The sequence below is a fragment of the Verruconis gallopava genome, assembly GCF_000836295.1.
Source record: "Verruconis gallopava strain CBS 43764 unplaced genomic scaffold supercont1.11, whole genome shotgun sequence".
Lineage (NCBI taxonomy): Eukaryota > Fungi > Ascomycota > Dothideomycetes > Venturiales > Sympoventuriaceae > Verruconis > Verruconis gallopava.
This window is the reverse complement of record NW_015622147.1, coordinates 728,086-748,445: the sequence shown is the minus strand read 5'-3', so window position 1 is coordinate 748,445 and position 20,360 is coordinate 728,086. Positions and strand designations below refer to the sequence as shown.

At 54.6% G+C, this 20,360-nt stretch overlaps 8 protein-coding genes across 8 annotated transcripts; 4 read left to right on the top strand and 4 right to left on the bottom strand.

The window, feature by feature from the left end:
* Nucleotides 1-124: 124 nt before the first annotated feature.
* PV09_04195 (uncharacterized protein) lies at nucleotides 125-1,791 on the top strand. Its single transcript, XM_016357504.1, has one exon. The coding sequence runs from the start codon at nucleotides 1,209-1,211 to the stop codon at nucleotides 1,566-1,568; it is 360 nt and encodes a 119-aa protein (XP_016214908.1). The 5' UTR covers nucleotides 125-1,208; the 3' UTR covers nucleotides 1,569-1,791.
* Nucleotides 1,792-1,806: 15 nt separating this feature from the next.
* PV09_04194 (uncharacterized protein) lies at nucleotides 1,807-3,286 on the top strand. The gene has a single exon (XM_016357503.1). It carries the CDS (start codon nucleotides 2,104-2,106, stop codon nucleotides 2,863-2,865), a length of 762 nt encoding a protein of 253 aa, XP_016214907.1. The 5' UTR covers nucleotides 1,807-2,103; the 3' UTR covers nucleotides 2,866-3,286.
* Nucleotides 3,287-3,663: 377 nt separating this feature from the next.
* PV09_04193 (uncharacterized protein) lies at nucleotides 3,664-5,268 on the bottom strand. Its single transcript, XM_016357502.1, has one exon. The coding sequence runs from the start codon at nucleotides 5,243-5,245 to the stop codon at nucleotides 3,863-3,865; it is 1,383 nt and encodes a 460-aa protein (XP_016214906.1). The 5' UTR covers nucleotides 5,246-5,268; the 3' UTR covers nucleotides 3,664-3,862.
* Nucleotides 5,269-6,757: 1,489 nt separating this feature from the next.
* PV09_04192 (uncharacterized protein) lies at nucleotides 6,758-8,036 on the top strand. The gene is made up of 2 exons (XM_016357501.1): nucleotides 6,758-7,283; nucleotides 7,352-8,036. The coding sequence occupies exons 1-2, from the start codon at nucleotides 6,848-6,850 to the stop codon at nucleotides 7,657-7,659; spliced, it is 744 nt and encodes a 247-aa protein (XP_016214905.1). The 5' UTR covers nucleotides 6,758-6,847; the 3' UTR covers nucleotides 7,660-8,036.
* Nucleotides 8,037-8,955: 919 nt separating this feature from the next.
* On the top strand, nucleotides 8,956-9,921 carry PV09_04191 (uncharacterized protein; the record flags this gene model as incomplete). The annotated part of the gene is made up of 1 exon (XM_016357500.1): nucleotides 8,956-9,921. One exon carries the CDS (start codon nucleotides 8,956-8,958, stop codon nucleotides 9,919-9,921), a length of 966 nt encoding a protein of 321 aa, XP_016214904.1.
* Nucleotides 9,922-10,081: 160 nt separating this feature from the next.
* PV09_04190 (uncharacterized protein) lies at nucleotides 10,082-11,818 on the bottom strand. The gene is made up of 2 exons (XM_016357499.1): nucleotides 10,806-11,818; nucleotides 10,082-10,729 (listed from the first exon to the last, which is right to left on the bottom strand). The coding sequence occupies exons 1-2, from the start codon at nucleotides 11,615-11,617 to the stop codon at nucleotides 10,327-10,329; spliced, it is 1,215 nt and encodes a 404-aa protein (XP_016214903.1). The 5' UTR covers nucleotides 11,618-11,818; the 3' UTR covers nucleotides 10,082-10,326.
* Nucleotides 11,819-13,707: 1,889 nt separating this feature from the next.
* On the bottom strand, nucleotides 13,708-16,783 carry PV09_04189 (uncharacterized protein). Its single transcript, XM_016357498.1, has 2 exons — nucleotides 16,379-16,783; nucleotides 13,708-16,321 (listed from the first exon to the last, which is right to left on the bottom strand). Exon 2 carries the CDS (start codon nucleotides 15,888-15,890, stop codon nucleotides 14,010-14,012), a length of 1,881 nt encoding a protein of 626 aa, XP_016214902.1. The 5' UTR covers nucleotides 15,891-16,321; nucleotides 16,379-16,783; the 3' UTR covers nucleotides 13,708-14,009.
* A 1,938-nt stretch (nucleotides 16,784-18,721) lies between these two features.
* On the bottom strand, nucleotides 18,722-19,917 carry PV09_04188 (uncharacterized protein). The gene is made up of 4 exons (XM_016357497.1): nucleotides 19,821-19,917; nucleotides 19,538-19,768; nucleotides 19,264-19,487; nucleotides 18,722-19,195 (listed from the first exon to the last, which is right to left on the bottom strand). Exons 1-4 carry the CDS (start codon nucleotides 19,861-19,863, stop codon nucleotides 18,926-18,928), a joined length of 768 nt encoding a protein of 255 aa, XP_016214901.1. The 5' UTR covers nucleotides 19,864-19,917; the 3' UTR covers nucleotides 18,722-18,925.
* Between the last annotated feature and the right edge of the window lie 443 nt (nucleotides 19,918-20,360).

Genomic DNA, 20,360 nt, shown 5'->3' with positions numbered 1-20,360 from the left:
TTTGTGGGGTTTGACTTATGCAGGTTCACCACGAAAAGTCGTGCGCTGCCGATGTCGGCCCCGCGCTGCCTGCTGCTGCTTCCGCTCTCGCTTCCGCCTGCGGATGCGAAGGACACCGTCTACCGCTCGGCTGAGGTCGATGCCGCACACGACGCGTTCTTAGGCGTGTGGCCCCGTCTGTTCTTCAGCCGCCGGCAAACACGCTTTCGCCGTGTGTTCCTAAGCTTTGCCGAGTTGATGCTTGTCGTCGTCTTCCTCAGGCCTCCGTGGACGTCTCCCCGCCGGGTGGGCCGCACGTCTTGACTCCCTTCTGCGATGGCGTATCGTCGAAAAGCCATTTCAATTCAACCACAACCCAGACACGCCATGCTGCACCGTGCTGCAAAGCATTTCTGTGCTTGACCAGCCGTTCTGGCTTTCCACAGTTAGAATTTCATCCGCGATCTGCGCGCCGAGGGTGGGATTCCGCTTCGACATCAGCCCTGCTCGAAGATATCAAACGTACGGCACGCAGCAGTCTCGGAATGACACCATAGAGTATTCTCTGTCAAAGTCCCAGCATCCTGGAGAGTCGGCCTCTGACCGACCAGCTGACACCTCCAAAGCGATGACTCAGCCGTTCTCTAGCTCGATCTGAGCATTGTCTTCCGCACTTCCGGATTGGGGGCAACGGCAGAAGAATGGCTTGTCTCATCCAGCAAGGATCAATGGCCGTTCGTCCATCTGCAGCACAATCACCAACATGGACTGCACGGGCTGATATCTCCTCAGTCCATGCAACTTGGCGGGTAGCGTTAACACATCTCGCGTACGTTGTACTACATGGCCGCGTTGACTACTGCTCGGATGCGCTTCTTCTGGCGTAGTCTGGCGTCACCAAGCGGCGTCTACTCGGACAGGAAATGTCGCGCAAGCCTTCGGATAGAGCGCGCTTGTTCATCCCGGCACCAGGAGTGAACTGTACCAGATCTGCTAGATCACCCGCCCGGGCAGGATTGCGCTTGGGTTGCCGATTGCAATGGTTGTCTCGTTGCTACATAGAAATCACGTGACAATGGTGAGTCAGGCGGCAAGAGAATCTGTCATCTGTGCAAGCCTAACGAGAGGCTTCGTTTTCTGAAAAGGTGCAGTTTTCTCAGATACAGGTGCACTCTCGGGATGGCAGGAACAAAGCAGATCTTGTGTAGCACGTCAAATGAGACCACTCAATGGACATGCCGTCGGTGGCCGTCTCGCGAATGAAGCCACGCCTCGAGACGACGTTGCTGTGTCCCGTTCTAACATGGCAGCTCACGCTACGTCGTCACTCGACTGCGAAACTCCCGTCCTATCTCATCGCTCTCGAGAGGAGGGGTCAGGCTAATGCCGAGCGCGTACCAGCCAGAAATCGGCGGGAGAGTCCTATCGACATGCTGCAACCGTGGTGGGTTGGCATGGAAATGACGTCAGGGACAGCGGCAGAGCTGGCGTGCGCAGCCAGTCCTCCGAGACGTATGTACAGAGATGCATGCCATGCCACGCAATACTACCAATACTACGGAGTATGCATGATCTTTGCGAGCTATTGAACGCATGGGACGGAAGAACGGGCTTGCAGGACGGTGGGAGGGCGTAGACAAGAAGGGATGGAATACCGCCTGCCAGCCTTGTGACGTAGCGTGCAAGGCAGGCGCCGCTGAGGGCGAGTCGCGGTTTCCATTGGCCGGGCGGATGGCGATCCCGCCTGGACGCTGGGGGCGCCATCAGCGGGGGGGCGCCGCTGCAGGTCCCCTCGCAAAAATTGGGAGAGCGTGTAGAAAAAAAAACCGTCAGGCCGGACAGCCGTCTTCTTCACCGTATCCACCGCCTGCGTTTGCCGCGTTTCTCTTCTTGTTTTCTGCTCAGATCTTCTGCTCCAGCCAAGCGAGCAAACGCTGGCCTTGGCAAACGCCCGTTGCACCTGGTCTGGCTCCAGCTCGTCACACGGCGGCCGAATATAAATCCAGCTTTCCGCCTGCTTCTCTTCTCAAGTCCGGCCACGCACAGGCGCTGATAGACCGCACGAGACGAGCCTGCAAGACCTTCGAAGCAAAGAGCATCGTCATCACCGTCGTCCTCTCCACCATGGCCACGCAGTTCGTCAGCTTTCAACCTCCACCGGGAGCCTCCCTCCGCGACTACGACCGCTCACTGCCTCCGTCCCGTCAGCCAGCCAGCGTCCCGCCCGTCTTCGTCGAAGCGATGCAGGTTCGCGAGGAAGTGTTTGTCAAGGAGCAGGGCGTGCCGCTTGCCAACGAGCTCGACGAGGACGACCCCCGCTCGTTTCACTGGGTCGTGTACGCGAGCGTGGGCAGCACATCCTCCGCAAGCCCCACTACCATGGGCCCAATCAACAGCGGCAGTGCGAGCGACGAACGCCGCAGAAGCGAGAGCACGGCGACAAAGGTGCCTGTGGGAACGATCAGGCTTGTCCCCCCGCCACATCCACCCCACGTCGTGGAGGGCGGTGCGCACTTGGAGGAGCCACGGGAGCCGTACGTCAAGCTGGGCCGCCTAGCCACCCTGTCCGCGTACCGTGGACTGGGACTGAGCAGGCTGCTCATCAACGCGGCGATCAACTGGGCGAAAGAGCATGCGGATGACATTCTTCCCCGGCCTTCGCCTGCCCAAGTCGAGGCGGCTAAGCAGGAGGGCAGGCCGGAGTGGATGCCATGGCGCGGTCTGATTCTTGTGCATGCGCAGGTTCAGGTGCAGAAGCTGTGGGAGGGTTTCGGATTCGTTAAGGACGAGAGCATGGGAACTTGGGTCGAGGAAGGTATTGATCACGTCGGGCTGTGGCGAAAGGTTGAGGTCAAAGGCGACGGTCCGAAGACAAGCCTGACGTGAACACCGTACACTCCGACTGGTGGAAAAACAAATTATAAAAAAAAGGAAGGAAGGAGAGGAACATGTACAGAGCCGAGTCTGCAGCATGGGCTGGATGGAACTCTGACAATGCAGACAGGTTGTCTTTTGCTTTTATGAACAGCACAAAAAAACACGCACCGACATAAAACGAGAGAATTATACCCCCGGGGCATTCGAATTTATGGCGTTGCATTATCGGCGGCAGCGGAGGCTGGTTCAGAAATGAATTGACGAATATGATAGACCAAACCTTACAAATAAAGTTTGACAGATTACAGACGCAAAGAGCGAGAATCCGACTTGCGACTCCAGGTAGATAGAATGAAACACTTTTACCTCCTGTTTATTCATCATTGGGGATACGTTCATCGCACACGCTGGAGGACCTCGTCAAAATTTGGACCCTGCACATGTAATGGACCTTTTTGGCGTTGCAAGCTTTGTGTAGCTACTACGACTGCGTGCTCTCCAGCAAGCATTTCGGCGTACCAGTCTATTTTCTCCTTCAGACCATGATAAAGCACACACGACGAGACGCCTGCCGTGGCTCGTGGCATCTTTTCGTGCATTTAGCCAGACTCGCACGTTCGACGGCGCTCGGACGGATTTTGCGAGGCAAACATCCGAAAAGCCAAATGATTGGCCGCAACCTGACGACATCCCGACCACGGCGAGGCTGAGGCTGCCTTTGCCGGTCGTCGTTGACACGAGGACTAGAAGAGATGCGGACAAATGCATCGCGGGTCCGTTCAAAACGATCAATTCGAAACTTCAAATCAGCGTAGTTCGCGGAAAGAAACTCACGAGGCTCCCACAGCAGAGACGGGAGCGAGTGAAGTAGCTATCGAGTCTCTAAGCGTGGCCGCAGTATTAAACCGGCTCTCCTTAAAACACCTTCGCTATGCATCGTAGTCATACATTATTTTCCCAAGAGAGAAAGTGAAAACGGAAAAAGAAAACAAAAACCATTTTCGTATCATAGAGCCGCCAGGTTCGCCTCGACCCATTTTGCGAGCTGCACGCACCGCGCATCCACACATCTCCAAAACACGTCGGCAGCCCACACGACGACGGCAGTGACGATGAGAAACGCGGCCGCGAAGCCGGCCTCCTTGCCAGACATGCTCTTGATAGCCCCCGTGGCCGGATCCCGCGCCCCGAGCAGATCCCAGAACCAGGGCACGAGCCAGAAGCCCAGCATGTGCACGACAGGCCCGTGGACGAGGTAAAGCGCGTAAGAAATGCGGCCGAGGTACCGACTGAGGGCGTTGCTGAACAGCCAGCGCAGCAGGTGCGTGTTGGTCGACGAGACGGCGTACACGGCAAAGAAGGAGCCCAGGCAGTGAAGGATGCGCCAGTTCTCCGGCCAGGTCGGCGGCGGCAGGGTCTGGGAGAGCCAGATGTAGCCCGGCGCCGTGTGGGAGAAGTTGTAGTCCGGTGCGGAGAGCAGGAACAGGCCCAGGGTGAAGCAGAGGACGCGGAGCACGTCCGGCCAGGACAGGCGCTGGAACGCGGTCGAGAGCGTCGGCTGCGGCTGCGGGAGCGGCTTTTCTTGCAGCGAGATGACATGGTTCTCGACCGCCACCGCGCCGGCGGTGGGCAGCAGGGCCGCGCCAGGCGAAGCTGCCGACGCCGCGGCTCTGCCGTCTTCTTGGATGAATTTGAGCTGGGCCAGGAACGAGCCGGCGAAGAAGAGCCAGCCCTGCCAGTAGTCTGAGTAGTGGCAGTACACGACCATGGCGAAGAGCAGTACGGCCCTGACCAAAGGCCTACAGCGCACGAAGGCGACCAAGGCGGCGAACAGCACGATCGAGCATCGGAACTCGACCGACAGCGTCCACAGATGCACGTCGTACGTGTGCTTCGACGGCGCCCAGACGTTCAAGAAGGCCCACGTGGCGCGCATCCAGTCCTTGAACTGCACGTGCCACGGAAGCGTGCGAAGGAGCGGAGGCTGCGGTTCCCGATAGCCGGGCATGTCCTTGACGGTAAACGCCAGCTGGCCGCGATCGTAGAGCCCGAACAAGACGCACCACATGATCAAGAACGAGCTCACGACGGCGGGGAGAAAGAGGCGTGCGGCCCGTCTGAAGGTCGCGGAGCTCAGTCGGAGCAGCGCCGCCTCAGCGCCGCCCCCCTCCCTCGCGTGTAGAGCCTTGAGCGGGGCCCAGCTGAGCGAGTATCCGGAGACGATGAAGAACAGGCTGACCATGGCCGGGCCGGCCACGATCAGCCTCAGAAAGGGAAGCTGGACGATCCACATGTTCAAGCGGTTGGCGCCGTAGCCGTACAAAAGGTTGGGGTGCGTCGCGCTCGAGAAGTGGCGGAAGTAGACGAAGAAGCTGGCCCAGCCGCGCATGCCGTCGAGCCATGACGTCGACGTGGGCGGCGTCTGGGGCCTGTTGCGCTGGGCGAAGGACGGGAGCAAGACGGCGAAGCAGGACGAACCCAGACGGAGCGGGCGGAGGTGCAGACAGTGCAGAAGGAGGGAGCGGGCCGCCGTCTTCGCCCGTATGGGCGCGTGGCTCAGTTTTTCGGCGTCGAGGAAAGGATCGGCCTCGGTTGCGGAGAGAAGGGGACTGCTGGAAGACATGTCTCCTTCCTGTGTTCGGATGGAGACGCAAAGCTGGAACGGCGTGCTACACGGAGCGCGCGAGCGGAATTGCAAAGGAACCTCAGAGCAAGGCGAGAAGCAGTGAGTTTGCGTGCGCTCGCGTGCTCATAGCGACAAGCGGCGGTCAAGGACGTGAAGCACCGTCTGGAGAACGTCGCGAGACGGACAGGAAATTTTTTTTTTTCCTTCCCTCGTGGGCAACGGTGGCAGCGACAGGAGAGCAACGAAAAGAACGGCATGCACATGCTGAAAGGCGCAAAGTGACGGATCTTTTTATCGAACCGAACAGCCATGATCTACAGGCACAGGTACGCACGCGGGTTGGCCAAAAAGGAACGATATCAACGGCCGTCCCACATAACTCTCTCATTTGATACGGCCCCGGTCTGGGCTTTGACGGAGGCGTTCATGGAGGAGGGGTCGCATGTGCCTGCGGGAAGGCTTTGCTTTTGGCGGCCACGGCCCCCGTGGTCGTCCAGGAATTGACAATTTCTCGCGCGCCATCGACCGTTTTCCGGCGCGACAGCGTGAGATTTGTCCAGAAGGGGGGGAAATGGCGTCAGCCTCGTGGTGGACTATCGCCGCAGTGATCTGCACGCGCGATCCGGATTGGGCCTGGTCGCTCAGGGGTAGCTTGGCGAGTTCGACGCCTCCCAAGAGAAGAGAAGAGTCGAGTCGTTCCAGCACGGCCTGGCTCTGAGGGGGAGGCCAGCGTGGGATAGGTCGCTTGCGGAGATCAGGTCTTCTGCACGTCGATCAGGAGAGGCGGAAGGTTGATTTGCTGAGATGACGGACAGGCGATGGAAATTGGGCGGTTGTGCGAGATGGTGTGCTGGACAGCAATGAAATAGTCCCCAACGCACGGTTTTGGCAGAGGACAAGCAGACTATTGGGTGGGGGGAGAGAGAGAAGGGGCCGGGCGCAAGGACTGGTGGGCAAATGGTCGACTCCGTACAGAGGGCACTATGAGTAAGATTATGACGATGCCGATGATGACGATGATGACGATTCTATTATTGACTGGCATTGCTGCGGTAATCAGCAATTGTGATTGCGGGCCCGTCTCACCGCTCCGCACGCCCCTGTGGCCTCGTATACCACTCGGGGGGAGGACGAAGGAGCAGCAAAGGAGAACGTCGTACGGAGCACGACAGGACATCTCGTGCGTACAGCCAACTCAGCCCTCCGGAGTCCGCTTTACGGCTCTCGGCCCGCCACGTCGTCAAAGGTCCACTAAACCATTTTTCGCCCCGTTGGAGATGATCCCAAGTCCTGCGCACGGCGGTTGCTAGCATCGTCGAAAATTCACAGCCTGCTCCCACCCCCAGCCGGCAACACAACGCTGCCATGTCGCACGCCCGCGTGGAAGAGATTTCCGACTCGGACTCGGATCCGGATATCGACGACATCTCCACCGTCGTACCCGCCCCTGCCCCCTCACAGCGCCATCCCTCCATCCTAAACCCCTCCGTCGTGCCCACGACGGAGGCATCTGCGCCGCGGACGCCCAACTTCGATGCTGCGACTGCCAAGCGCTGGGTGTGCCTGTACCCTGTCTACTTCGATGCGAACAAGACGCGCCAGGAGGGACGACGGGTGGGCAGCCAGCTGGCTGTCAAGAACCCCCTTGCCAGAACGATCGCAGACGCAGTTGCCCAGGCAGGTCTGAGGGTCTACTTCGATGCCGGCAAGACGCATCCGAAAGACTGGTCGAACCCGGGGCGGGTGAAAGCAGAGCTGCGGGATCAGGATGGGAACCTCAAGCGGCCCAACATCAAGAACAGTACGTCTGGCCTTCTCGAAGGGCGGGGTGAGCGCCCGCGTGCTGACGTGTCTATGCGTGTGATGTAGAACACCACCTTTATATCCTTGTTGCAAAGTACCTGCAGGCACACCCGACCACGCCAGAAACGCCGTTCAAGCTGCCGATTCGAGGAATGCCTCTGCCGGAAGAGCCGCCTCCGCCGCCGAGCGCGCCGCGGGGCTGGAAGCTGAACACGATCCTGCCTCTACATAGCCCCGCGGTCACGGGCGGAGGCGTCAGCGAGAATCTGCTCAAGGACATGATGGCTGAGATGCAGGGCGGTTCTCCCGGAGGCTCGGGCTCGCTGACGCCCAGCGGGGGGAGCAAGAAGAAGGACAAGAAGAAGGGCAAATGACGAGGTCGCGATTCAACTGTTATACGACGTGAGACAAGATACGGAAGTCGTGGCGAAACCGTGGCGATGTCGTCAACCAGAGGGTTGCACCTCGCAATACTAAAAGGGCGAAAAAAAAAATTTCCACAGGCTGGCACGCCGAAAGGACCGAGTCACAAGTCCGTTGGAGATTAGAGCCGATATACCAGCTTCCGCATAGACGGCCGTGCAATGCCGACAGCCTCCGCAAGGCTTTCCCCCCTCCGCGTCGGGCAACGCAGAAAGGCGGGCATTAGAGCAAGGTAGATGCGTCGTCAGGCGGTATCAAAACCATGTTCTGAACCGATTTCTGCCCCATCTCGAGACAGACCTGAGCATTTCTTCGTGCTTTTGCCGCTTATCGCCCGAAATTTGCTGACTGATCAAAGTAAGCCGTCGTAGATTCCATTTGCCCTGTTTGTGTGCTGTTCTTTATTACTCGTTTCTTCGGCTTCCCCCTGTCCAGAGGAAGGTTGAGAAGATGTTGCTGTTCCGGAGGCGCGAAACGCGCATTACATGCATCCCACGCGGACAATAGTGCTTTCCATTGGCGAAATACTGTTTGCCGAGTCAAGAAAGTTTTCATGTCCGTCTGCGCTCTGCGCTGTGGACCGTAGCATGCTCAGGTTAACACGAGCAGTTCTCCTGTCTTTGTGGACTTGTCGTCCCTTTTTTTTCCCCATCTGGTGCAAGTATTCTCGTTCCGTCGAGAGCCGCCAGGAAAATCAAGTCGCGGCGCTCGTGGTAGGTAGCTCGAAGCGTTCCTGGCGTCGGAGCAGTCACGGCGGCGAGACTAGCCATGCGGCGATGATGACAGCTAGACAAAGTGAAACGTAGTTCTTTGAAACCAGAGATCTGAAATGTGATTTCGGCCGTAGCTTTACAGTTTTCAGGTTTTCTTTTTTTCCTTTCTTTTCTTTTCTTTTTCTTCAGCGCTTGTTTTGTTTCCGTGATCTTTGTGGCGTAAAGCCCCTGATTGGTCCGCCAGGTTACCCGACCTGTTCTTGCCGTGAAGACGACCCGTCGGTGAGTCACTGAAATTCGAACAGAGAATAAATTCTGTGGTAACTTTTCTGCTCATTGCGGCGAGATCAGCTATTTTCTCGTGAAGCGGTTCAATTCACATATATTTTGCTTGGATTTTCCTCCGGTAACATTCGTCGGACAACATAAATACAGAACGAGAGAGAGAGAGAGAGATAGAGATGAGCGGCGAACACACAGAACGGATCTTCTTCGGGAAATAAAACCGCACACTAAATACTAAAACAAGCGAAGATGTCGATTCCAGCTAAAATCATCCGGACAAAATCAGAAGGAGCCGAATGCAGCATATGCACGAACATCATAGGACAGCCGCGAGAAGACAACTCGATAGAAGCGGGGATATACCTTCCTTGCGGCCACTTTTTCGGACTGCGATGCCTGGCACGCAACGTCTTGGAGCGTCAAACCTGCCCGATGTGCCGCACAGAGCTGCCGCGCGACGTCGTGATGGACCTGAGACGCGTCCACGCCGGAGACCGAGGCTCCTCTGCCGCAGCGCACCGTCATGATCGAGCGGGCTGGCCGTTCAGCGAAGCGCGCGGGCATGACGTGGCGCACCACGGCCTGCTCAACGTTTTCGGCGTCAACGTCGCCGCGCAGGACGTCGTCTCGCACGGCTACGATACCTTGCCGGAGCAGATCTTTGACGCCGGCGCCGGCCACGCCAGAGCGGCCTTCGCGCGGCTGGATCAGCAAGGGATGGCTCGTTCGCGAAGCGGCTCTGCTCGCGCTCACGCGCGCCGCACGGGCACCGGCGCGCGCTCCATGCCGTCAAACCCGGCCTTGTATTTGTCCGCGGACAACGAGCACGCGCTTCACGAGACAAGGCCGCCGCCGCTGGAGACGGCGGGCGGAGCACACGCGACGAGCCCCGGCAGCGGGTCCGGCTCGGGTCAAGCGCCGACGTCAAGCGCGCGTCGACCGCCGCGGGCGCAGGGCCTCGCCGACGGCGGCTTCCCCCCGGTTTTTGGCATGCTCGACAGCATCCGCAGCCGTGCCCTGGAGCTCGCGGGGGCACCGACGGCGCCGAATTTTGTACGCGCGAGCGTCGGCATGCTCGTGGGGGAGGACGGCGTGCGAGAGTTGCAAAACAGCTACGCGAGCATGCAGGCGCAGCATGCGTCGAACGGCCATGACAACGTCCGTGGTTACGATCGCTATCTGCAAATCGATCACCTGGGTCGCCCTCGTCCCTAACTCTTGTTCAATGTCGCAAGACGTGATCAGAATATCAACAGAGATGTTAGCTAGTCTTGGCTACGGAGAGGAATGAATCCAATAGGGAGAAAAAAAAATAAGATGTTACGGCTGGCGCGTCGATGGAGTGCGCCATATCTATAGTTCAGGAAAGGAAAGAGGCATATGGGTAGACGAGGGGGTTTGAAGACGTTATCCTTTCCTGATCGGAGAAGAGTGGACATGCTCTTTCATTAATTAGTATTACTATATCTGAATCGTCATTTTTGATTGAAGATCGAATCGAACCTGGACGCCTCCGTTTGCATTTGTGTACAAACTCCGACTACCTAAAGTCCAAATCAAACACGACCATCGCCTACAAGCATCATTTACGCAGACTTTGGAAAAAAAAATGTCATCCCCTTATGCCGTCTTCACAACCTTTGGCTGCGGAATGACTAGTTCCGTGCCGAAGACGCGATCCCAAAAGCTGGACGTGACCCCGAAGCCCAGCTGATAGTCGGCGAAGTGATGCATAAGATGGTACTTCTTCAGACGCTGCCAATATGCAGGCAGCTTCTTGTGGTGAAGGAAGTAGTGTGTAAGGTCGTAGCAGATGTAGCCGAAGATGCCGCCGCAGTACGCTGCAACTGCGGCATACCAGTTGTAAAAGAAGACTGCGTGGGCGAGGTGCCAAAAAGGCGTTGCGAGGACCAGAAAGAGGGCGGGTGGCATGACAAGGCGGTAGCGATCCATAGGGAGATAATGATGGATTCCATGGAGGAGGAAGTGCAGAGTTATGCAGTAACGGTTGTCTGGCATGAGGCTGAGGTGACGCGTTAGCGTGTGGGGCAGATGGAAGAAGGGCATAAAGGGGGGGGGGGGGGGGGGGGGCCACGTACTCGTCAATGTGAAACAGAAACCGATGCAATCCATACTCGGTTATTGTCCAGAAGCATACACCGAAGATCCAATAGCCGACGGTCCACAGGCCCAGCTGTGTCGAAGCCAGAACGGTGCCGTAGATCACGGGTGGCAGCCACACGGTGGGAACAACCCACCAAGGCGTTAAGCTGAGAGGCTCCAAGAAGTTTCCAAAGAGCGGTGCACTCGCTCCTCCCTTGTAGTGTCTCGGGCGATGCACTTGCTCAAGGTAGAAATCCTTCTTGAATCCTCCGTTGAAAACTTGCATAAGGAGGGGCTTGTTCAGATCCAGAAACTTATGCTGCTTGTAGTCTGCATTGTAATCCGTTTCCTTGGATAGATCTTCCTCAGAAGACATGCCTGTGGCCGCATAAACCGGTTTTCCATTTGCAGGACCATTCGAAGAGCCGTTCGCAGAGCCGTTTGCAGAGCCATTTGCCAACATTTTCTTGCCATTTGCTGTCGGGGGCAAAGGAACAACGTCTCCCGGTTTGCTAGACTCTGTTGCAACATCCACAACCTTCTCATCCGCCAAATAGCCGACGAAACACTCCTCGAGTATTTCATATGCGGCTTCCGAGTGGAAATGAGACACCTGATCCGCCATGATCTCCTTGACATCGCTGCCGCCGTGTTCCAGAATCAGATCCCCTCCACCGGGGTGGTCGTCCAAAAAGTTGGTGACATCGTACACCTTGGGGCCTATGGTCACGTAGCACGATTTTGCCGTGTTTCTCGCACGCACATCGGCGAGGAGTATCGTAGGCGGCGGCGTCGTAGGCGGCGACATAATAACGTCCTATTCCGAGCGCGAATTGCGCGTGCGCGAGGCAGCTCGAGTGGCGGATCTTGCGGGATCGTAAGGAGCAAGAAAGGTTCAGTCGCACAAGAAACAAAGGAGTGAGAAGAAGCAGCGGCCGAAGCGGACAGGAAACAAGGCGAAAGAAGGGGCGATACGGTACGAGATTGATTCTTTTTAACAAAATTGCATTCCAGGCAGGAGTCGCTCGGCGTCCGGATGCTAACTTACAAAGCCTTTAGGGGTCCAACTCTGCGCTAAACTCGATCGGGATCGGAGCTCGTGATATTTCCCCTTCGAGCCCTTTTCGCTCGCCGAGCGATCGTCAACCTCACTACACATGTCATGCCACCCGGAATGAGTGCGTTCCGTCGATGAACAGCCAACTAGCACAATCTCTGCAGTTCTTTTCTAGCTTATTCTATTCTCTCCTTACGATATGTTTGATTCCTGGTACCCCTTGGAAGTAGAATCGGATGGATTGGCTGCCCCAATCCCCTCCCAAAACGAGACCAAAATTGATGATCCGTTTGGAAAATTATATGCATGACTTTGGAGAGCCTGGCTGTCAGGTTCCAGATAGCTAATAGTATTCAACTACCAACTTCTTTGCGCTCACGCCGTTTCCGTAAGCGTCTATCGCCGCCTGAATGGATTCCAGCCCTTTTCCGATCACTTGTTTTGGAGGTAAACATTTTAAAGTCCCGTCTTCCAACGCAGCCTTGATCCAGTGGCCGAAAAGATACCGGCCAATCTCATTGTTAATTATGGTATTACAACCAGCTGTGGATTGATTAGCCTCTTATCCCGCGTCATGTCTTCGCATCAACTGTGCTTAGGTTCGAGGGAACGCACTAAAACCGTATTCCACATCAGCCGGTCTATCCATAGGCAGCTCGAAACCTGGAGGTAGCACAGTGGCAACAAACTTCCTTGCCTTGAGTTTCTCTACAATCTTTCCGCACTTGATCAACGTATCTGGGTAGTATACAGCGTCGAAGACACCAACGACTTCCTTCTCTTTCAGTGCAGCGACTACATCCTCGACCACGCTCTCGCTTCGGTGGTCAAAAACATAATCTGCACCCAAGTTCGTGCAGTATCCTATATTTTGTTTGCTCGCAGTAGCTACAACCACCAAGCCTGCAGCTTTACACAACTGCACAGCGCAGGAGCCAACACTAGAGCTAGCGCCGTAGATTACAATCGCTTTCTCGGTTTGTGGACTTTTGGTGGTGCGCTCTTTGAGACCAGGAAGCTCCAGCCCCAGACTGTACTTCTCGAATAGTGCTGCCGCCGCCGTAGCGAAGCCCAACGGGAGAACACAAGCGTCGCTAAACTCAATTGCATCAGGCAGTCTGGCACACGATCTGGCGTCGGCCAGCGCATACAGCTGGAAACTACCTTGGCCTACCGCATTGGTTTCAAAACACACGCCAGCCACCCTATCTCCCACTGTTATTCCTTGGTCTTCTTCATCGTTTGCTTTGTCTCCTACGGCAGTGACGATCCCCGCAAAGTCACACCCTGTCACAACTGGGTATTCTTTGACAATAATCCCTAACTTCTGGACAGCAAAATCGGCAGGGTTAATTGCTGTCGCATGAACTTTTACAACGATCTCACCGGCTTTTGGCTTAGGCATCGGGGCTTCCATAATTTGGAGTTCCTTCCCTTTCGCGTTCAACCAGGCTGCTTTATTTTCAAATGTCGACATTGCGAATTTGACGTCTAAGATGAAAAAGCGACGAACTATCTAACATATACATCGGCCGTTCGTACTCTAGATGCACGTATAAATACATATACGATTATGGTAGCATTTGCTTCGCTTGCTCGTATAGGACTGCAAACTCCACTTCTTCCGTTGCGGAAATTTCTTGCATTCCTTTCCTAAGCCCGACTCGCTGCCTCTATGCTGAAACAAACCTATTCTACATTGAATCATTTGCATAGATGACGGAGTTTGCGATACGATATATCCGCACCCGCACGTGACTAGAACTGAAATGAGCTCACGATTCATTGATTGCCCTTGATTGTGAACATTCGGGATCCATTCTGCAGCGAACTTGTATTGTGAAAGAGACAACCTAGTATTGCTCAAGGAGCAAAAGCTTACGAATTTCAAAGAAAAGGGGCGCGAAATGCGTTGTTCTTGTGACAAAGCCAGATCAAATGTGCAATAAAAGCGCTTTGCGAGAAGCTTGGCGCTTTATTTTCCATTGCTCCCTCGACTATATACATTATCAACACGAAACAGCGCACACATTTTTAAGTTTACTTGCTTAAACGCGTGGCTTGTAAGAGATTTTGCTCAAATTGATTGCTAATGCATGTTTGCTTGGAATTCGCTTTCTGCAGCAAGAAGAAAAGACAACGACTAGTAGCTGAAAGCTTCTTCTATGAAGTCAATCACGCCAACCTGTACTCGCTTGCGGACTGCCTTCCTCACAGCATCACCGAACGCACCCGGGCCGCAGACGGTGACGGCCATTGCACCCGTTCGTTCGCGGATCTCCTGGTCGAGCACGGTTTGCGGATTGCAACGGCCAGGAAATGTCGATATCGAGCCCGTGCGAGTCTGGGTCTCGTGGCGCGCGCGAGGTTTCGTGATGAACAGTTTGATGGTAAGAATATCCTTCCTGCCGGGCATCTTCAAGATCTCGTCCATCCAGGGGCGCACCCATTCGAGAGCTTCTGTGTTGGGAACCGACCAGATGAGCACAACTTTGCGGGCAGCGCATGTGTTCTCGTGATAGCCCTGCACCAAGTCCTTCACGTACTGGACCTGGTGTGTGATTCCGACGCCGCCCGCAAAGAGAACCAGGGTGCCATAGGAACGTAGTGAATCGTGGCCACCATATGGACCTTCCAGTGCACCCCGCGTCCGCCACTTTCTGTCAGGTTGCGCCTTGGCCTTCTCCCACAACTTACGGGTGAAACCTGCACGAGCACGGACGATGAGGGAGACGGTCCCTGCCAGCTCAGTCTTGCGATCGAAGTCAAAGTCTTCCTTCTCCGTGATAGGAAGCGAGTTTCCGGCGCGACCTCTCGAGACGTAATGCACGTCGTTCCACGCGACAGAGAACGGGTGCGAAGATAGCCACGACAACGTCGGGATGTAGACATGCACGTGTGAACCTGGCTTTGGGTGCCATGGACGAGGCAATTTGAAGGTGAGACGGGTAGCCTCCGCTTCAAGCGCCTCGGCCTCGATCTCTGTCCAGCCGTATCTGCGAGAATAGTTGTGATAGACTATTCGATACACCCTCACAATGTACTCCAAGCCATAAAACAGCATTACGGCGACAGCCCAGGGAATTTGTGGTAGGTTGTCCCACTTCAAGTGTACGTACACACCGACCAGGAAAGTGATGACCATGAGCTTGTGTACGTTTAGGAAAGTCTCGTAGAATGCGTGTCGTAGTGGTGACAAAGACTGAACAAGGAGGATCAGTGCAGCAACGACGGCTACCATTCCGGCCATATAGCTGACCGCGTGCGGCCCATCCGTGATACCCATTTTAACCGCAGCCCAGGACCCTTGCTTGTGTGTGACGACAATCCAGGCCACCGTATGCATTACACCCTCGACCACTACAATTCGGCCTAGCCAACGATGAAAGAGGTTGAAGGTATCGTATGGCGTGTTTAGAAAGCCAATCAGCGGATTATTTCGGAGCGCAAATACAATTGTAGGAATCATGTTGAGCGCTGCAAGCATTCCGGACCGTCCGCGCAAGTTTACCAATACGATGGTGTGTCCGTCGCTGTACGGGAGCACCAAGCAGTAGGCCATGTTCGAGATGGTGTACATTGCGATGAGCAGAAAATGTCCTCTGGATGGTATGCACCCCAAAGATACGTTCTCCGAAACATAGATTTCGCGGTTGTGCCTGTCCTTCCATAACGGGGCGTACGTCAGGTATCTTTTAAGGAGCGGCCACCACGTCGTCTTGTTGTATTTCCAGTAGCCCTGCCTGTCGGGGTTACCGAGCACGGTAAGATGACGGAGTGTACTGATCACCTTCTGTGTCAGCCGGAGACCTATGGTCATCAGGATCAGTGCACAAAGCATGACGATCAACACATGGGCAAAGAAGTAGTTCTGCACCTGGTTGACGCCGTGCAGACCTGCGGAGAACGGGAAGAGGGTTGAGAATCCGGTGCGGTTACCGTACGCGGGATCTTCGACCTGTCGCCGCTGTAAGAATGTCAACGGCGTGTCAACCACGCCGTGTGATAACGATGCTGCGTTCATGTTGAAAAAGAAACCAATGCAGCGGCCTGCGCGCCGAGTATCGAGACCAAGGATGTAGGAATCGCGCAGTCAAATGCGAATAGTTGCGCCCCACTGGGGAAAAGAAAAGAAGCCCAGGAGGATAGCCTAAGATCTGACGAGTTTGCAAGAAAGTTATATGGCTGCTTCGTTCGTCGTGACTAAGGGATGAGTCGCAAACACAGCTCGGGGACCGAAGTGTGAAGATTCTCGTCTGCTGATGTGAATTGCCGAAGACGCTGAAACGCTATTGTTGCACCTTGACCAGTAACAGCATCATTGTCAAAGTCTCATTGTCGCCGGTCCTCGTTGCAGACAGTCACGGGAGTAGTGAATTATGGAACGATATGGCCAGGCGCAGGCTCGGAACAATGCGAGAAAATTTTGGGCTTCTGCAGTGACGAGTTTGACGTCTACTTCGACATCAGCCTATGTTGCTCTTTTACTACACGCGTTCGCGCAAGGCTAACCTTTGATATTGACCTTTTTGAACCGCCTTAACTGCAGACGCGGGCTGCTTTTGACGGCTTGGAGTTTCGTCGAAGGGGGAACCAGTCGTAACAAAGAGTCCGATAAAAAAGAGCTGTTATAACAGTCGCTGACTACGATTGTCTAGGAAGCGATGAAGCACTCAATGTGTATAATCTATAAAAAAAACAACCAAGTTCGGTCACAAAAACGAAGGTCGATAGGTTCAGAAACCCAGGAACGAACGGACGCAGACACTGTCTGACTACACGCCACGACTAAACAAACGATCGAGCAGAGTGCAAAGATAGAGGAAAAGAAGCAGAACCGCGAAGAATCGGAGACAGATCTGGACTTGCGACGATCACTACTGTCTGGCGTGAGCAATGCTAGGAGTTGAACTACCGGAGGGTTACCTGGTCGTCTACTACTTGGCGGGAGCATGCTGCGGCAGAGGGCCAGGCGAGCCACGGGCAGCTGCACAGAGCCGAGCTTGGTGTCTTGTCCCTCATTTGGTTGAAACAGCCAATCCATACGGGCGAACTCTAGGCGAACATGGTGTTTCGCAAGGTTTGGTGGCGACGATGCGATCTACTGGTGTTCCTGGCTGTCCCCTACCGTGGGTGGCGCCGTCGTGCTTTTGCGTGCGCCGGCCAATTACACGGTCTAGAAGTCAGGGCAGTGCAGCTGATGCCCCTGAACGATTTCTCTGCCGGCCATACCGCAAGTGAAAAAGCGCGGAGACACCAAAGCCTCAGCCGTGCAACCGTTTCATGGGCGTAAAGAACGCTATGGTCATGCACGACGATGTGGGTGGCGTGGAATCGGCCGTTGCGGGCCAAGACATTGCCAACGCCTATACCATCACCAAGATGTATGTCTCTCCGTCGTCGTTGCTCCTGAGCAAGCCGGCCGTCTACTGTATCGTCGGTTTCCAGCGAGAAGCGTACAGCAGAACCGCTCCCCCGAGGCGGTTTTTCCCAAATTTAACATCGTCATGCTAGGGCCCAGGACCAAATCGAGTGTTTCATCGGCCCGCTTTGCTCACAAGGAGTTGTGCCCCTGTCGAGCATAATGACCCAGCTCCACTTGTGATCTACCAAACGCGGTCGAAGAACGACATGTCGAAAACACACCAGCGGGACGGAGTGTTTCTTCGGGTCCTCTTTTCATTTCCAGGTTGCTAACACAAACAGCGGCAGTGTCCACCTAACGACGTCATCCTCGACCTGTGCTTATTTCTTTGACCACGCGAGCATGGTTGACACCTAAGTTTATCGACATGCTCGGCGTTAGATACGATATGTGGGCCATGCAGATACTTTTAGGCGACATTGACATTCACGGAATGGATCCGCAAAAACAATGAATTACATATCTCTTGTGCCAAGAGCACAAAGTTGATCTCTTGCGAAATTTCATCGTCTCGATGATCATGCTGCGCCTTGTTCAATGGGACTGCTATTCATAGTGAGTGGGTCAAAGTCCGTTGAGAATTCGACCTGCTCCACTGCAAGAGCCACCATCTATGCTCTGTACAGGTCCGTTGCAGAGCCCTCGATCAATGCTAATGTCCTGTTCAATGAGTTCTGTTAGTATTCCGTCCGCGGCAATCCGGGGCCTTAGGTAATACGGCTTCACCCACGGTGGTCCTGCCGTTCGAAACATGTGGCTAATACATGGACCAACCACAGCTACCGAGAAACAAACAATTCAATTTCCCCAACATGACGGCGGACTGCGTTTAGAAACTCCCCAGTCTCGCATCCGGGGGTGAGGTTCGACTGTGGCTTCAACTTCCCGCGCATCATATCAACCGATGCTTCAAGCGCGGGTACCACAAGTTGTCACTGTGTAACATTCGTGCTCAGAGATCGTTTCCATACTTGGAACACCTATACCGTGGAGGCGCCTAGATTCTTGAAGAGCACATCTCTGCTTTGGTATGCCAACAGAGCACCCACAAGAATCATGCCGGTTCTACAAGTACGGCTCGGCCTGCTAAGAATGCAAGGCTGCACCCGGCCAAGGCCGCATCCAAGCAGTATGTAACGGTCCAGAAATTCCTTTGCAATATTTTCTCAAGGTCTTATCAGCTCAAGACTCGGCTGCACGCTTTGCTTGCTCGTTTCTTAGCATTTGTTTCACCTGCAATTTCCTTGCCACTCGCAAACGCCTTGGCTCTCGCGATAAACCTGCCGCCAACACAAACCATTATGACGAGCTTCAATTTTGGGGATCCCCAAATCTTCTGGCTTGATAGCAGAGATCATGAGGTCGGAAATCATAACGTTACGATTTGGCATCTTGTGGTTGTGTTTTTCTTTTTTTATTTTTAATTTTCTCTTCTGCTCCACTTCCCTCGATCCGTGCTGTCAATTGCTAATCATTCGCTTCAAGTCTTGAATTAGATTTCTGGCAGCGATCTCATTACCGTAGACGTTCACCGTACATCTCGACAGCGCCACAAAAATGCAACCCATGATGGCACCTGCTATTTCGTTTTGCTTACACCTCCACCGCAGGTCCCATTCGACGTCTACGTAGCGCTACGCGATGCATTTCCCGCCGTCCACTTGCAGGTTGACACCCGTGATGAACTTGCTCTCGTCGCTCGCCAAAAACAAGGCCGCGTTCGCAATGTCCTCAACTTCGCTGATACGGCCCATCGGGACGTTGTAGGTAAATTTTTGCCGGTTTTCAGGGGTATCTGGGAGTCCCACAAAGCTCTCGAAAAGACCCGTTCCAGACAGTAAGGGGGCAATTGCATTGACGCGAATCTGATCCGGACCGAACTCTGCGGCCAGACCGAGTGAAGCCTCAAAAGGTGTCAGGTTTCTTCTTTTTGCTTCGATCAACGGTACTATTTTTAGGATAAGTCACGTACGTTGGTCACAGCTCCTTTCGACGAGTTATACCATACGAGTCCTCCTCGGGGCCGCACGGAGCCGGTGCTAGATATATTTATGATGCTGCCACCTCCTTGTTTCTTCATTTGTGGCACGACTGCATGCACACTTAGAAAGATGCTCTTCACGTTCACGTTGAACACTCTGTCAAACTCGGCAGCCGTTACGCTCAGCGTTGGCTTGTTCGGATAAGTCGTCCCGGCTTCAGAGACGTCAGACTCGTCTTCCGGGTTCGTTCGAAATACCACGTACCATTGTTGACCAGTATGTCGATTCGGCCAAACTTGTCGACCGCGAGCTTCGCCACGTCAGTCCAGGCTTGCTCTTGAGTCACATCCATATGCATGGAGATGGCATTGTCGCCGACGTTGAAGCTCTTCGCCGCTTCAGATGCACCGTCACCGTTGAGATCCGTCAGAATCACTTTACAGCCTTCTTCTGCAAACCGTTTTGCTATGGCTCTGCCGAAGCCGGATGCGGCACCTGTATCGCGTTAACACTGATTTGCTGTAAGAGCGAAGCACAGCGTTCTGACCAGTAACAATGGCGACCTTCCCTTCAAGTCTATTGCCTGTCATATTCGGATCCGTAACGTGTGTTTTTTGCTGTGTAAACCGGTGTTACAAGCCAGAGGGGTGAATGATGCGGCAGGATTCCGCATCGCTCGTCCACCATGCGCTTCTAACGGCGGGGAAGTGTTGACTGCGGGGCATGCTAGTGTGCCATCTACGATCATTTTGACTTTCCGTATTTGAGTGGAGATTTTCAGAGAGTTATGACGCTTCTCCGGTAGCCTTTCGATGACAATGGCACGCCGTCATTAAGGAGAAGTTGGGTGACTGTCCAACAACAACGACTTCTCAATGCTGTCCTAAAGATCTCCCAGGACGACAAATTCATACCACGCCATCGAATTGTTGTGAAAACTTTCTTGACGATAATGTCTATTCTTTTAAAGCGATCAGACTCATTTCTGCACAGCCAGCCATAGCCGACTCGAGCTTCAGGCTTGTAAGAGCGTCCTCGCTGAGATTTTTACATTTGTGGTCATGCACGGTCAGACAGATTCCTCCTT

What these genes read in the sequence shown, in the direction of transcription:
- PV09_04195 (XM_016357504.1), top strand. Translation starts at nt 1,209, where the DNA reads ATGGACATGCCGTCGGTGGCCGTCTCGCGAATGAAGCCACGCCTCGAG.
- PV09_04194 (XM_016357503.1), top strand. Translation starts at nt 2,104, where the DNA reads ATGGCCACGCAGTTCGTCAGCTTTCAACCTCCACCGGGAGCCTCCCTC.
- PV09_04193 (XM_016357502.1), bottom strand. Translation starts at nt 5,245, where the DNA reads ATGCGCGGCTGGGCCAGCTTCTTCGTCTACTTCCGCCACTTCTCGAGC.
- PV09_04192 (XM_016357501.1), top strand. Translation starts at nt 6,848, where the DNA reads ATGTCGCACGCCCGCGTGGAAGAGATTTCCGACTCGGACTCGGATCCG. An exon ending in GCGGCCCAACATCAAGAACA is followed by an intron (nt 7,284 to 7,351) that starts GTACGTCTGGCC and finishes CGTGTGATGTAG; the next exon opens with AACACCACCTTTATATCCTT.
- PV09_04190 (XM_016357499.1), bottom strand. Translation starts at nt 11,617, where the DNA reads ATGTCGCCGCCTACGACGCCGCCGCCTACGATACTCCTCGCCGATGTG. An exon ending in TTTCTGTTTCACATTGACGA is followed by an intron (nt 10,730 to 10,805) that starts GTACGTGGCCCC and finishes GCGTCACCTCAG; the next exon opens with CCTCATGCCAGACAACCGTT.
- PV09_04189 (XM_016357498.1), bottom strand. Translation starts at nt 15,890, where the DNA reads ATGAACGCAGCATCGTTATCACACGGCGTGGTTGACACGCCGTTGACA.
- PV09_04188 (XM_016357497.1), bottom strand. Translation starts at nt 19,863, where the DNA reads ATGACAGGCAATAGACTTGAAGGGAAGGTCGCCATTGTTACTG. An exon ending in GAAGGTCGCCATTGTTACTG is followed by an intron (nt 19,769 to 19,820) that starts GTCAGAACGCTG and finishes AACGCGATACAG; the next exon opens with GTGCCGCATCCGGCTTCGGC. An exon ending in CGAAAGGAGCTGTGACCAAC is followed by an intron (nt 19,196 to 19,263) that starts GTACGTGACTTA and finishes ACACCTTTTGAG; the next exon opens with GCTTCACTCGGTCTGGCCGC.